The sequence below is a fragment of the Galleria mellonella genome, unplaced genomic scaffold, assembly GCF_026898425.1.
Source record: "Galleria mellonella isolate WM207_F2 unplaced genomic scaffold, CSIRO_AGI_GalMel_v1 utg33, whole genome shotgun sequence".
NCBI lineage: Eukaryota > Metazoa > Arthropoda > Insecta > Lepidoptera > Pyralidae > Galleria > Galleria mellonella.
In genome coordinates this window covers 13619441-13635915 of record NW_026442079.1, presented here as the reverse complement: position 1 = coordinate 13635915, position 16475 = coordinate 13619441, and the positions used below count along the sequence as shown (strand labels likewise).

At 38.0% G+C, this 16475-nt stretch overlaps 1 protein-coding gene across 9 annotated transcripts in view; it reads right to left on the bottom strand.

Moving 5' to 3' along the window:
- LOC113520464 (potassium voltage-gated channel protein Shaker) overlaps positions 1 to 16475 on the bottom strand; it is a 414011-nt gene that overhangs the window by 43978 nt on the left and 353558 nt on the right. For all 9 annotated transcript variants that reach the window (XM_052896696.1, XM_052896695.1, XM_052896693.1 and 6 more), the window contains one exon: positions 4659 to 4762. In XM_052896696.1, the coding sequence (XP_052752656.1) occupies positions 4659 to 4762 (104 nt within the window). The remainder of the gene's footprint in view (positions 1 to 4658; positions 4763 to 16475) is intronic.

Genomic DNA, 16475 nt, shown 5'->3' with positions numbered 1-16475 from the left:
CTATACCTCTACTTATTAAATCGGTTGGATTTTCTTTTGTGTTAACATAATTCCATTGAAATTGTACAGTCTTTTCTGTAATCACTTTTACTCGGTTAGCCACATATGCTTGTAAATTAAAAATATCAGTATTAAACCAACCTAAAACAATCTTAGAATCGGTAAAGAGATAAACACTATCAATTGAAAGTTTGAGCTGTAACGTTTCATATGTCCTCCGTACTAGACTTGATAGCAATAAGGCCGCATTCAACTCTAACCGTGGTATCGTTATTGGTTTCGAAAACGAATTAATTCTGGACTTCGCACATAAAAGAAACATGCGCACATTACAATCAGAGTCTACCGTTCTAAGATATACACAGCATCCGTAGCCTATTTTACTTGAGGCATCAGCAAAGCCGATCAATTGCACAGCCTTAGAACTTGATGGAATTGGTATATTTCTATTAATATGAATAGGTTCCATTGCCTTAAGACCGTCAATAAAAAACAACCATTCTTCTTTAACATGATCGGAGGGAGAAGCATCCCAACTAATACCTTCAGCCCACAGTTTCTGCATAATAATCTTAGCCTTTACTATAATTGGACACACAAAGCCAAGTGGATCATAAAACTTAGCAATACAGCTTAAAATTGACTTTTTTGTTACCGATTTTATATCAATAGTTTCTGGGCATGTGATATTAAACCAATCATTCTTTACATCTAGATTTAAACCTAATACTTTCATGCTATAATTATCCTTTTGCAACTCTAGCTCGTCAAAATGTTGTTTACTAATTGGAATATCAGACAAAATTTCTGGATCATTAGCTGACCATTTATGTGTTTCAAAACTTCCTTTTTGTAGCAAAGATTGTAGTTGTTGCTTAGCTTCTTTTATTTCACTAAGATCTGATGACGAATAGAGGATATCATCGACATAAGTACAGTTTCGCAATATAAATGAAGCTATAGGAAATTCTTGACTAAATAGTTTAGTAAGTTCGAGTAAACAACGAGTTGATAAATAACCTGAACTTTTCATACCGTACGTAACAGTATTTAAACGTATACATTTTATTGCCTCATCAGGATTATTTCGCCAAAGAATATTTTGAAGAGCCCTGTGTTTGGGATTCACCAGAATATTCCTAAACATACGCCTTATATCCGTGGAAAACGTATATTTACCAATTCGGAACAATAAAATTACATCAAAAAGCTCTTTCTAGACTGAAGGCCCATTCAGTAATAAATCGTTTAATGAAACCTTTTTATCCGTCTTCATTGAGGCATCAAAAACGACTCTTGTGCGAGTAGTTTTACTCGATTTATTAATGACCGCATGATGCGGTAAAAAATATACAGCATCTTTGTCAAAATCATAGAAATCAAAATTAATAAAATCGCCATGACCTAGCTCTACATATTCATGAATAAATTTATTATATTCTGACAATAGATTAATATTATTTTGTAAACGCCTTTCCAAACTTAAAAATCGATACCAAGCTAAAACAAAAGAATTGCCCAAATAATTATGAATTTCATTATCCTCGACTTTAAGAGGTAAATTCACCTGGAATCTATTATCAATCAATTCTACAGAATTCTGAAAGATAGTTTCAGCTAACTCTTGTTCACCTTGATTCTCAGAAAAGATTTGTGGTATACTCTCAGCTTCCCAAAATAATTTGATATTAGCATTGATTTCAGGATCGCATTTAATACATAATAGTGATGTTACCTGTTTTGAAGCTTGCTGATATTCAAGCATTGAACCACCAATAATATATCTAAAACGTGTATTGATAATGCAGGGCGTAATGTCATCTTGACTAGGTAGCGGCCGGTGCAGATTTCGAGACCACGGTCGCTCAGGCTCATTGGGCATTATCACATGGAAAAATATGTCAGCACCCATTAAGAGATTTATTTCAGATGGAACATTAAATTGATAGTCTGCCAACACTATATTGGGAGGTAACTTCAATTGCCGAATATCAAGTTTTGTTTGTGGATGCTTGCAGGTAATTTTTTCGACTACATAAAAATTGGCAGTCATATTAAAAGAAGAATTAACAGAGTGTATGTTTAATGGAATACAATATCTTGTATTATTCTGAGCATTGCCTACACCTATTATATTTGTATTGTTGGGTGTTGGAGTTAAACCCAATTGTTGGATTAACTTGCTCGTAGCGAGGGAGGCTTGTGAACCTGTATCTAAAATCGCCTTCACTATTATCGTCTTTTTATCCTTTGTGAATAATTTCACTTGTACTGTGGGAAGCAAAACCTTAGAATCGTGGCCCTTGGATAATAAGGAAACAGGACCTTCGTCACATTCGTCATGATGAACTAGTGAGTTGTGTGCCTTTTTGCACTGATCGCATTTGAAATGAAATTTGCATTTTCCATTGTGCTTCTTCAAACAAATCAGACATAACTTATTGTCTTTACAGAATTTATAGCGTTCCACAGAAGTTATTAATTTGAATGTATTACAGGAAAATAATTTATGATTGTTAGACTTACAGTAATGACACGTCACCACTTTCTCACCAGCAGCCGCTACGTTGACTGATAAACCCTTGGCCTTGGTAGATGGCATCGCAGTTGACGGCGCAGCGTTCTCCAATGCAAGTGCCCTCTTCTCAAGATACTCGATGAAGTGCTTGACGCTGTGTTCCTCGGCAGTATCTTTTTCCATTTGATACGACCGAGCCGTGTATGTATCTAACTTACGATTAAGAATACAAACAATTATTGGATCCCAAGTTTCAACCTTCACATCTAAGTTTTGCAGAGCAGCCAAAGTCTGCTTAAGACTCGCTACAAAATCTCGAATGTTTTCAGGGGTTGATTTGACAAGCGCAGGTAAGTCTAGTAATTGACCAATATGTTCATTTACAATACGATACCTATTGTTATATCTCTCGTCTAATAATTGTCTAGCTTGATCATAGCTACTGGCTGTTAATGGTAAGTTCTTAATAAGATCATACGGTTCGTTTTTTAAATAAGACCTAAGATAATACAACTTCTGAACATTATCTAGTGTTAAGTCATTATGAATCAATGAAGTAAACAATGATTGAAACGCTACATATTTAACATAATTACCAGAAAATATGGACATTTGAATCGCGGGCAACTTAGTTTTTGATCGTGCAATAGTACTAACATGACCTTTAGAGTCCTCTACACTATAAGTCTTACGGCTAATCACTTCATTAAGAACGGTAAGAGTATATAGATATTTATCTTCAACAGCTGCTACGTCCTCGTCATCTGGTCGCATTGAAAGAATCCGCATATTAAATCCTTCATATTCACGGAAGGCTGTGAGCAGTCTTTCTTTACGCGTTGTAAGGGCCTGTAAGGTACTTTCTTCTAATTCAGACTCGTTGCTAACAAAACTGTGAAGACGAGTAATCGCCCCTTTAACATAGCCTCGCGAGGCGCGTAGTGAAGTTTCACTATCAGTGGCCATTGCACGACGATTGCCACAAAATTAAAATATGTAGATGTTATGGAAAATGTTCAAATGTATTTATTGAATATAAAAATCGTAGTTCCCACCTCGTGTCATGAATGAATTTGCCGTTGTTCGATGTATATTTTTCTTGCAGGCCAACTGAGATAATCGTTTGTCGTCGTCTATATAAATCTCTTAATTGACAACTAAAGAAATTGTAGTTACCACTCGGAGAAATATATAATATTTACTTGTACTTCAACAAAATTGCAATCGCCTGTCGAACGCACGGAGGAGAATAGATTTCATATATGTTGTATTCTTGAAACAATGGCGCTTCTCGTATCCACATATATTGAACTGAGATTTTTTGTAATTCGCTGTTTCTTGCCTTACGATGCTCGAAATGGACCAAATTTATATTGTACTCAATATAGATACATGGATTTAATATATAAAAGGCCAAAGTTAATTAGGAATACAATTTTTTATTCTCCATTTTTATGACAATTTTATTTATTCTTTATTTGAAATAAAAAAATATAATAAAAAGTTTTTATGCCAGTATTAATTTTTGTTGGAGTTTCCAACAGACTTTCCAGAGCCCATAGACAATGTATAAACAATTCTACGTATAGAATCATTATCGCCAGCGAGTCCATCTGATAGAATGCGATGGCGATATCGCTGTCTTGTTCTTTCTAATATGACCGCTGACCCAAGGGATTCTATTGCTAGAATCGTTTGTACTTTCTCTAGTGGGGCAGGTTTTTTTTTAATAGATGATAATGGAACGGTAACCTCGCCTGCGCTAACGGTATACGCTGGCGGGGCAACAGTAAAGGATGATAAGTGAGAATGAAAAGGCAGGTCAGTTAGCTCATAGTGATATATACACCTGGAATTCAGCATGATAGTTTCTAGGGGGGGCCACGAGGAGGTCGATCTGACAGGGTATATTGCTAGCAATAGGACTGATAGTCCATATTACTAACAATCTGTTCCCCTTCAGTGGGGCAGGGATATTATTATTACAATTTAAAAAGAGAAACAGTTGAGTTTGTCGCGGGTTCCTCTCAACAGATAACATTCGGGACTCAACAATAGAATCATAAAAAATGTCTATTTAAAAGAGCTTATAAACAAGTGTATTTGAATTAAGAGTATTTCAATACTATTCTACACTTACCGCAATGGATCAAAATATCGTATTCTCCTGGTTGGGTCTCCTAGCAGTGTTTCCGGGAATTGGTTAAGTGTACGCAGTTGGGTTTCGAATTTGAGGCCGCTCACCTGTTGACAATAGCAATATATTACTTATAGTCGAAATTAACAATATGAATAAGGCAAAATATAATACGAATAAATGGTATCCCATTTCATCCCAATCAATTTATCATATAAAAAATACATATAACCTATTTTTTTTTTGTTGGGTGAAAATGGTATGGTAACCCCGCCAGCGCTAATGGGATACGCTGGCGGAGCACCAGTGAAAGGTGATAGATGAGAATGAAAACAGGCCAGTTAGCCCATTATGATGAATTCATCAGGAATCAACCATGATAGTTTCCAGGGGGAACCGCGAGGAGGTCGATCTGGTTGGGTATATTGCTAGCAATAGGGTTCTCAGTCTCCATTACTAACAATCCCTTTCCCCCCAAAATAATAATCATATAACCTATTTATATGGTTTTTTTTAATGGATGAAAATGGAATAGTAAATCCGCCTGCGCTATCGGGATACGCTGGCGGGGCACCAGTGAGGGATGATAGGTGAAGATGAAGCAGGTCAGTTAGCCCATCGTTTTCAATTCATCAAAAATTAATCACAATGGTTTCCAGGGGGAACCGCGTGGAGGGCGACCTGTTTGGGTATATTGCTAGTAATAAGTCTGTTGGAGCTCATTATTAACAATCCTTGAAACAGTGACGTGTCGTTCCAACATAGAATAGGCAACCCCCTTCCTTTCCCGTGAGTTTCGTAAGAGGCGACTAAGGGAACTTAATGGTCAAGGGTCTTTTACTAGTGTGTGTTTTTTTTTTACATAATTGTACAGTACCAGAGAATTATGACAAAAATTATGATTTTTTTTGTACAACTTAGAATGGTAAACAAGCTGACGGCTCACCTGATGGAAAGTGGTAACCGTCACCTATAGACATGAGCAGTACCATGGACATAACAGAGTATATTGTTTCTCCTATGATACCCCCATGCATTGTCATTCCTAAGAACTCAGGTGTTATTCCTTTGTACTTTGGTAAATTCATTACTATAGTAATAAATTTAGTTGTTGGAGGGATAGTAAGATATATCCCGCCCTTCAAACCGAAATACAACCATGTAAACACAACTGTTTCACGGTAGAAACACGAATGGGACCGAGTTGCCCAAGCAAACGATTTTTGTACAAAGTCTCCCTCTGGTATATATACACATATAAATAAGTAAAAAAAAACTCCCTGTTCAAATAGCGGATACAAAACGTGAGGGAAATTAATTTCCTGAGCTCATTGTTACGTTGAAATATTAATATAGCTATTATTAATTCTGAAATATATTCTTTCAGATATCAAAGAACCATTTCATTGAATACACAAAGCTAAACATTAAAATTAAAAGAATTAATATTTTATTAAAAGAATTAAAATTAAATTAAATTAATAATTTATAATAAAATAAAATTAATATTTATTAAAAGAATTAAATTAATATTTTTTTTTTATTTACACTTCAAATCAATACGTAATGAGATTTTTGTAAAGATATACATATATAAATATATTTATAAAAACAAATATGTACATATGTGGCGGTGCAAAGTTCCCCCCTGTATAATTATTAAAACCTTATATAAATATTTAAGTAGGAAAATTAGAAAAAAATTTCAAATCCCTAATACATACATCATTAAAAACAGTGGAAGCTCGTATTACGAAGCAATTGCTTCTGTACTAGGTACGAGTCAGTGAAAAAAGCTTTAAGGGAAATTTTTCATCGACAAAGGTGGGCAGGGCAATCTATATGGCCCCTGGCTAAATTTATCATTAATATTACATTAGCTATTTTCCTTCTAATATATACAAATTATTCAAGCTACTAGTAAAACATATAATACTAACGGTTATATACTTAATAATATTAACAACGTGAAAGTGAGATTGTTTGTTACCAGTCACTATGAAATTTAATATACATGTAGTATGTGGATTGTTGATAGAAGAATAAATAGAACATGGAAGAAATATTGGGCTCAAAAAGAAATCCTTAAAGGGAACTATAACCTTAACTTGAAAAAGGCAATTAAAGACTCCTGCATCCTTCCAAGCCTAACATATGCATGCCAAACATGGACCTATACTGAAAAAATTAAGAACAAAATCCTATCATGTCAGCATGCGATGGAAAGAAGTATCTCAAAGCTAAGAAGAAGAAGAATACAGAAAACAAGAAACACTGATATTAGGAAGAAAACCAAAATAACAGATGCTCTTCAGTATAGTATGAAACAGAAGTGGAGATGGGCAAGTCATATAGTGAGGTACAAATATAAAAGGTGGACCCTCCATACAACAAAATGGCGAGGTCCAGCAGGAAAAAGAAGTGTTGGGAAGGCAAAGAAAGAGATGGGCTGATGACATAATAAAGACAACAGGAAAAAACTGAATAAATATTGCTACAGATAAGGAAAAGTGGAAAAAGATGGAGGAAGCTTTTACCCTTGGGGACCACTGAAGTGGAGAAAAAGCTATAATAATAATAATGTGGATTAGAGAAGGATTTAGGCTACCTTTTTATTTCGTTTATTGAATATATGCTAGTCAGATGAAGTCGCGGCCAAAAGTTAGTGTCCAACATTTAAAAACACGATATAAGAGGGGATTAACCCAAAAACTGTGTAAATAAACCCGACCTTGTTTATAGTGAAACGTGAAAAACGTATCTGAAACCTTGTACGGAGAATCAGTTCATCGTCACCTCATAAAGGCGTATGTTAATATTTTCATTGATAACACATAAACCTATTTTAATAATATTCATAAAGAACATCATTGTTTGTTGTATGTTTACGAGCGAATAAATTTACTTATCTGGACTGTTTTTGATGGAAATGTGTTTGTTTGTTTGTTACTTCTCAAGTATGTGTCAATTTATTAAATTGGGGGGAAAGGGATTGTTAATGATGGAGACTGAGAATCCCATTGCTAGCAATATAACTAGGTCGACCTCCTCCTCGCGGTTCCCCCTGGAAACTATCATGATTAATTCCTGGTGAATTCATCATGATGGGCTAACTGGCCTGTTTTCATTCTCATCTATCACCCTTCACTGGTGCCCCGCCAGCGTAACCTAACAATCCCTTCCCCCCCCTTACTATAATTGTACACTGTTGATGTACCTTTTAAAATAAATAAATGCTCACAATCATCACCTGTTGACCTTGCCCCTGTTTATTCGAAGTCAGCGTGATTTTTTTCCAGTTTACTCTATTTTTTCAGTTATTTTAGAATAAATACACTACCACGCTTTTGGTATAAAATTTCTAGCATTCAATCTTTTCAAAGGCTCGTGATTTTGTATTCTATTGGCCCTATTCCCTGGCGTCATTCCCCATCACCGAACTTCGGATTAATATAACTTTTCTATTCTAACTTGTAAAATTTACATCAGGCAATTTTCCCTAGAGCGTAGACTTCTTTACAGAAGTCTACTCTCTAGGGAAAATTGCCTGTATTATTGAGTTTATGCAGGCAAAGCAAACTGTATTATAACATGATATTAGTTGAGGTATTTATTATTTATTTCAGTCATTAACTGTCCACTATTGATCGTAAGCCTTCCTCATAAGAGGAGTTTTGCCCGTCTTAGTTGCTACGTTTGGCAGGCGGGTTGACAACCGCAGTTAGACTTTTACAGATGTTTTAAGTGGGACGTTGCTGCTTCCTCGACTTCCCTTAGTTGCCTCTTACGACAACCACGGGAAAGTAAGGGGTAGCCCATTCTAGGCCGGGGCGCAGACGACGATTAGTGGAGGTAACTGGGACTCAATTTTCCTATCCCTCCCATTAATGGGTATTCAAATCGGGACCCTATTTTTACCGATATACCCTATTAGGTATTTCTATACGCTTCATTATGGAACCATTGTAGTTGTTTTCTGGTAGGAAAAACTCAGCTACTTATCTTTCTTGGGGGGGGGGGGGGGGATGCTCTAAGAGAGTTCTAACAGGTCGACCTCCCCGTGGTCCTGCCTGGAAACCACCGTGCTGAATTCAAAGTGTATTCATCACGATGGACTAAATGATCTGCTTTTTTATCTTTACCTATCATCCCTCACTGGTGCCCCGTCAGCGTATACCGTTAGCGCAGGCGGGGTTACCATTCCATTATCATCCATTAGAAATAAAACTTATCTTTCTTTAATATCCCGCATACTATACTAATTTTCTGATATACTTAAACTTCGAAATTGTCACTGTCGAGATCAGATGTTGGCTACATGTGTTTGCATTTACGAGAATAGATATTACATTCGACTCCCCTTGACCTTTATTTATTTTTAGTGACTCAAGAATCTCGGTTTATTTGGACGTTCGTTTTGTACAATTTGGAATGGTAAACGAGGGAACTTTAGAAAAGTCAAAATTAGATCTGATTGTAAGAATAGCTCTACGCATGTCACAGAATACAAACATTCCCTTGCGTTTTTTTTTTAATGGGTGAACTTTTTTTTTAATGGGTGATAATGGAATCGTAATTCCGCCCGCGCTATCGGTATACACCGGCGGGGTACCAGTGAAGGATGATAGGTGAGGATGAAGCAGGTCAGTCAGCCCATCTCACGATGATCAACAAGAATTGTTCACGATGGTTTCCAGGTGGAACCACGTGGAGGTCGACCTAATTGGGCATACTGATAGTACTGGGGCTGTCAAACTCCATTGCTAACAATCCCTTTCCTCCCAATGGGTGAACTTGGAATGGCCATCTCGCCTGCGTTATGGGTATATGCTGGCGGGGCACCAGCGATAGGCAATAAGGATGAGGATGAAAGCAGGTCAGTTAGCCCATCATGATGAATTCGATAAGAATCAACCACGATAGTTTTCAGGAGAACCGCGCGGAGGTCGACCTGGTTGGGTATGTTGCTAGCAATGGAGCTGCTATATCCCCATTACTAACAATCCCTTCTCCCTTTACCCATGCGTTGTCGTTATTGAGGACTGAAGCCAGCGTGGTATACCAGGATCATATACTTCTCTTATATGATACCGTGTGGTCCCGGCATAGAATGTGATCTATCCCGTGGGTATTGTAAGAAGCAAATAACATTATGGTCAAGGGATGGGTTGCAGCGTCCCTCTTAAAAACATCACCAAAAGGCAACCAACCCGCCTGTCAATCGTGGCAACTACTGGAATAATTCTCCCAATGGTATACTGGCAAAAGGATCCGCCTCGTATCTTACGATAGTCTCTGGGTTGCCTATGTTCGACGGTAAACAGACAATGGCTGATATGACGATGATGATAAGACTAAACATGAGGCCCAGCAGTGGGAAGTAAGGGATTTTTTTTTGATGGGTGAAAATGGTATGGTAACCCCGCCTGCGCTAACGGGATACGCTAGCGGAACACCAGTGAAGGGTGATAGATGAGAATGAAAACGGCCAGTTAGCCCATCATGATGAATTCATTAGGAATTAACCATGATAGTTTCCAGGGGGAACCGCGAGGAGGTCGACCTGGTTGGGTATATAGCTAGCAATGGGATTCTGTCTCCATTACTAACAATCCCTTTCCCCCCGGAAGTAAGGGATTGTTATAATGTTGAATCCCACTAGGATATTAAATTGAAGTTTGTAAAGAGTTTTGGATTTTTATTCTAATTATTCGACCATAGTTAAACATTCAGTATTCAACAGTAGAACGTCTGACAACATCTCTGAAACTTAATTTACTAATCTGCCTGCCAAACGTGGCAACTAATGCTGATTGAAAGCTGATATGATGATGATTCGACAGTAGCTAGTTAGATTCGCACGAGAAAAGCTGTAAAACATAGTTATATTAATCATAAGTTGTATCAAATGCCATCCAGTGATTTAACTCGTGTCTCTGCTTTCTATCAGCTTTGTCTGCTTATTTGTGTTTCAAAGATTGGGATATGACAATGAAATTACAGAGTACCGAAGCATCCTTAGTCCAATGAAATGGACTCGGGAATGGCATCACACGAGGTGTTCCATGAGCATCACAGCGTGTTCCGTGATACGCATGCAGTCCATGTCTATAGACGACTGCTACAATTTTCCATCAGGCTTGTTTACTATAACGAGTTGCACAAAAACAATCGTGCACAATGTTAATAGAATAATACCGGGAACACGTTTAAAAATAACATTTTTACACTATGCGGTTGTATTGGGTTGGAGTTGTTACGAGTATATTTGAGAGCGCGCGCCACTTTGTCGAATCAATAATAAATATTTGTGGCCATTCGACTGGTTCACGGAAGTTTCATTAGCAACAGGTGGAGGTGGGTTTGGAGACTCGCTATAAATATAATGGCACGTGAGCTTGCCTTATGATCACACGTTTAGTTTTCGCTGGAATATCCTGAGACTTAAAGTCTCGGTTACATGTAGACATACTAGCATGTATGCAGTAGTTTCTATGTAGGGCACGCCTTCCTTTCCCGTGTCTGTCATAAGAGGCAATTAAGAGAATTTAATAGTTGAGGAAATAGCGCCCCTCTTAAAACATCGAAAGCCTAACTGCGGACGCCAACCTGCCTGCCAAGCGCAGGAACAATTAGCAAAACCATTGTTTATGGCGGGAAAAGGGATGGTTAGTAATGGAGACTGAGAAACCCAACCAGGTCGAACTTCTCGCGGTTCCCCCTGGAAACTATCATGGTTAATTCCTGACGAGTTCATCATGATGAGCTAACTGGCCTGTTTTCATTCTCATCGATCACCCTTCACTGGTGCTCCGCCAGCGTATCCCGTTAGCGCAGGCGGGGTCACCATTCCATTTTCATCCATAAAAAGCCCTTGTTTATGGGGGAGGCCTGTGTTCAGCAGTGGACGGTTTACGGTAGATATGATGATGAGAATGATGAATGTGTTGTGATAGGCAGATGACAACAATCAGACACCCAATAAAAGAACTATACAATCATGATAATTAAATAAAAATCTATCAAAGGACAATAAGTGGTGGTCAGACGGCTTGGTATAAGATTTCGTAATTTATTTTTTTAGTTGTAGAGGGGGGAAGGCATTGTTAGTAATGGGGTACAACTGACCCATTGCCAGCAATACATCCTATCAGGTCAACCTCCACGTGGTTCCCCCTAGAAACCATCATGGTTAATTCTAGTGCAATTCGTCACTATGGGCTAACTGACCTGCGTTCATCGTCACCTATCATCCCTCACTGGTGCCCCGCCAACGTATACCAATAGCGCGGGTGGGGTTACTATTCCATTATCACCCATTAAAAAAAATACTTTTTAGAGACAGGTTTTAAGTAATCACTTACACAAATTATGCCTTCATTATCATTTATAGTTTTATAAAATGTTGTCATTCTTTGACAATACATATCTTCGTGCGTATAACTTAACACTTGTCACGGAGTTAGCAAATAAACACTTCCGCGTGGATAAAACTATCGAATCAATATTTACAGCTCGGCCCGAATGCACCGGTACGCAGCGTATAAATTAATTTTACGATACGCGCGGATCCAGCACGGTTTCACACGATATTTCTTTCGATGGCGCGGATGTTACTCTGCGGTTGGCAATGTACCGTTCCAAAAATACATTTTATTGTGTATTGCCCAAGGGCGGCGCGAGGTGCGCGCACTGCAGGCAGCGAGGCGAGGACGGGCGGCGAGCCGGCCGTCAGAGCCCCGAGCCGTCATCAAAAAACTTTATGAAGTGATTTTAATTAATTTTCCAACGGTACAAACGCTGTAAAATCTGACCGCGAACGGTTCCCGGCATTACGGTTGGATTTTTATAACGTACGCTGTGAAGCGTGCGTAACGCGGTCGACAGAGGCTATGCGGCGCTCATGACGCATGGTTACGGAACGTATTTATCCAACTGCTGAAGGGGAGTAATATGAAAGCAGCCGCAAAGTGCTTGCTTGCATTTTTAATATGAAGGATGGGACTTTTTATAATGGAATAATAATCACGATCACGATGGACAAACTGACTGCCTTTTCATTCTCACCTATCATCCCTACTGGTGCCCCCTCCAGTGTATACCGATATCGCAAGCGGGCTTACCATTGCATTATCATCCATTTAAAAAAAAAACTATAATGCCTACAGTACCTTTAATGTGTCCTCATTCTTGAGAACTATGTCCTCCACACTCAGTAATTTAGTATATTGTATGAGAAATAATTCTCGTAACAAGCAATTTAGAGTGGTACCTTGCACTTTGGTTGTAATTTGTTAAGAGAGGGACTGGCTGAAAACCAGCGTTGTGCAGCTACAGACCTAGCGCTGGGACAGTCACAGCATCAGCTGAGCCGGTTCCTTTTGCCTAGTACGGGACACTTCTTGTATTTTCTATATTTTCTATTGTAATTGTGTGTTTACTGGCAATAAATGTATTCTATTCTATTCAGTAGATAATTGCACTGCCGTACCGCAATTTCCAAACAGAAATCCAATAAACCGGTCACGGTTACTATGTCAATATTTAAAGCAATTAAATTTTCCCATTACTTGATTGAAGTGCATTACAACCGTAATACGATGCACTGACAAGGCCGCAGTAAAATGTTAGGATATTTCTATAATTACTTCAAAGTTTACAGCTCACCGTTTACTGCAAGTAAAATTGCAATTTGTCAAAAGCGTGAAATATTATGTACTCTTAACGCCTACTACAATATAGAATTACTATTGCTAATAGTTTTTTTTATGCAACTTAGTATGGCGAACAAGCTGACGGCCCACCTGATGGGAAGTGGTGACCATGTCATATCAGCGGGAGACTTTGTACAAAAGTCGATTGCTTGGGTACCTCTGTCGCATTCGTGTTTCAACCGTAAAGCAGTTGTGTTTGCATGGCTGTGTTTCGGTTTGAAGGGTGGGATATGGCGTAAATTTACAGAAATAACACCTGAGTCCTCAGGAATGGCAACACATGGGGGGTATCATGGGCGAAACAGTATATTCTGTTATGTCCATAGTACTGCTCATGTCTATAGGCGACGGTTACCACTTTCCATCAGGTGGTTCGTCAGCTTGTTTGCCATTCTAAGTAGTATAAAAAAAGCCATTGACTGTCCATTGCTGGAAATAAGCCTCTCCTTATTGAGAGAGTTTTGCCAATAGCTGCCACGCTTGGTAGACACATTGGCAACCGCATTTAGGTTATAGGGATATCCCCATACCTAAATGCGGATTTAAATATTTAAATAGGGAATGATGTCCATTCCTCGACTATTAAGTTTATTTAATCATCTCTTATAATACCCACAGGAAAGTGAAGTACAAAGAAAAGTGTGGACCATTCTATGCCGGGACCACCATACTGGTAAAACCACTCTTATGGAAGATACCTATGTTCAGCAATGGACAGTTAACAGCTAATATGACGAATGGAGTCGCCACTTCGCAATCTTAACAATTCCTTCATTCCTATGTTTCAATATAAAGACATATACGAATACATATAGCGTAAATGGGTAGGGTCATGTTAAAATATCGACTTTCGTTACGTAAACTTGATTGCGTGCGATTGTACGGGTGGCAGTAGATGGCCACTGGCCAGTGCAGGTCTCGAACCTGTTGATTTATTGAGTTCGGAAGCTTGTTGATGTCCAAGTATTTTTTTTTTTTATTGTAATATATTGAAATAAGTACGTATCGTATTATGACAGATATAAGTGAAATTCCAAACACTGCACGGGAAATCACTACATAGTAACTGCCACATGATAGTAACTGGCACTGCTCTTATATTGTCGAGATAGGGAAATGAATCTGTGTAACCATCTAGAAGTATTAACACAATTTAATAAATGTATTCATAAAAATTTGTGGCCGCGAGTACTATTTCTGTACCACACAGTGGATGCAGGTGGTTCAGGACCGTTCTTTATGGCGGTCTATGGGGGAGGCTTATGTCCAGCAGTGGACTAATAATAACTGAAAAGACGAGTACTATTTCATCACCATATCTTTACTGTCTACCATTGAACATAAGCCTCCCTCTTTGGGGGGCTTTTCCAATACTTGCTACGTTATGCAGGTGGATTGGCAACCGCAGTTAGGCTTTGGAGATGTTTTAAGAGGGGCGCTGCTGTCTATCCTTCGCTCTTTCTAGTCGACACACTACGACAGCCACGGGTAAGAAAGGGGTGGCCTATCCTAAGCCGGGATCACACGGCGAGAGTACTGTTTACAGTCTATGAATTTGATCTTGCCAAGAGTTTATTTTTCTTAAACGAAAAGAAATCTTGTTAATAGTCTAATAAAATGTGCAATAAAATATTTATTATTTAATGCATTGTTATACCGTACAATATTCAAGTGGAATGTAAGGTATGTTTACTGAAGATATGAAAGCTTGCCAAAATCAACTAGCTAGTCGTTTATTTATTTTATTTACTTATTTACAAGAAACACGATAAGTGTATAGATGTTACAATAAGTATAAGTCCTCATATTTTGCCATAATTAGGCATGCAAATATTAACTTAAAAAAAAGAATAAATGTTAAATAATTCATTAAAATTCGAAATGTTATATAAAAAAAAATACATCAAAAATGTCAGACACTTGTCAACAATAAAAAAGAAAGAAATGTCACTGTCAAACCATGGACCATGGTTTGACATTTCTTTTCTTTATAAGTATGAACCATGGTTTTCATACATAGTCATTTAAACAAACATACTTATCACCTAAAAGATCGATAATTAAGGTAAGTATTGTAAAAATTAAGTTACTGACACTTCATTGTCATTATATCATTCAGTCAATCATTTATTTGTATAAACTTAGGTTCAACTTAGGTTGGCAACTGCAGTTAGGCTTTGGTCATGTTTTAAGACGCTGCTGCTCATCCTTCAACATTTAAGTTTCCTTAGTCGCCTCCTACACACCTACAGGAAAGGAAGGGACGGCCTATCTCATTCCAGGACCACACGGTACAGAAAAAGTATTTAAGAATGACTTAATAAATTTTATGTAATTATAAAATGCCAATATTTATAAAATACTGTAATCAAGTTTATTACTTTAAGTTATTTTTAATAAAACCTTTTTTTTTTGTTTAAACAGTTGTACATGATATTGTAGTAAGACATCAAAACATGCATTGAACACCAGCCCGTCGCTAGTTTAACCTTTTTGCGGTGAGACCGTCGAGTTTTATGTCTAACTCGTTCCTAGTTTTATATCTATGCCTTATCGCTAGAGATTCGCAGCTCGAGTCGGCCGTTAAACAGCTGTTTGCTCGGGACGGTCGCGTGCGAGCACTGCGACGGAGCACTACAAAATATACATATTACACGGATCGTTCGGTTTTTATTTATTCACATTTGCATACGCCTGGACTACCTACTCGTTTTTCTACTGGACGCTTCAACATTACGTGTCAGGGGGACTTCTAGTCGCATTGCTAGCAATATATCGACCTGCCCGTGGTCCCTCTGGAAACAATCGTGCTGAATTCCAGGTGTACTCATCACGATGGGCTCACTGATTTGCCCTTTCGTTTTCACCTATCATCCCTCACTGGTGCCCCGCCAATGTATACCGTTAGTGCAGGCGGGGTTACATTATCATTCATTGAAAAAAAAAGAAAAAACATCACGTGTCTGTCCACACAGACCGACTCGGATAGAAAATCAGATTTTGATCGAGTTTAAAGTTTTTTAGAATCTTAACGTCATTGAAATAAAGTTTCTTTTTCCATTTGTTATCCTTCACAGTATTCCGCTAGTTTAATAGCGTAAACTGG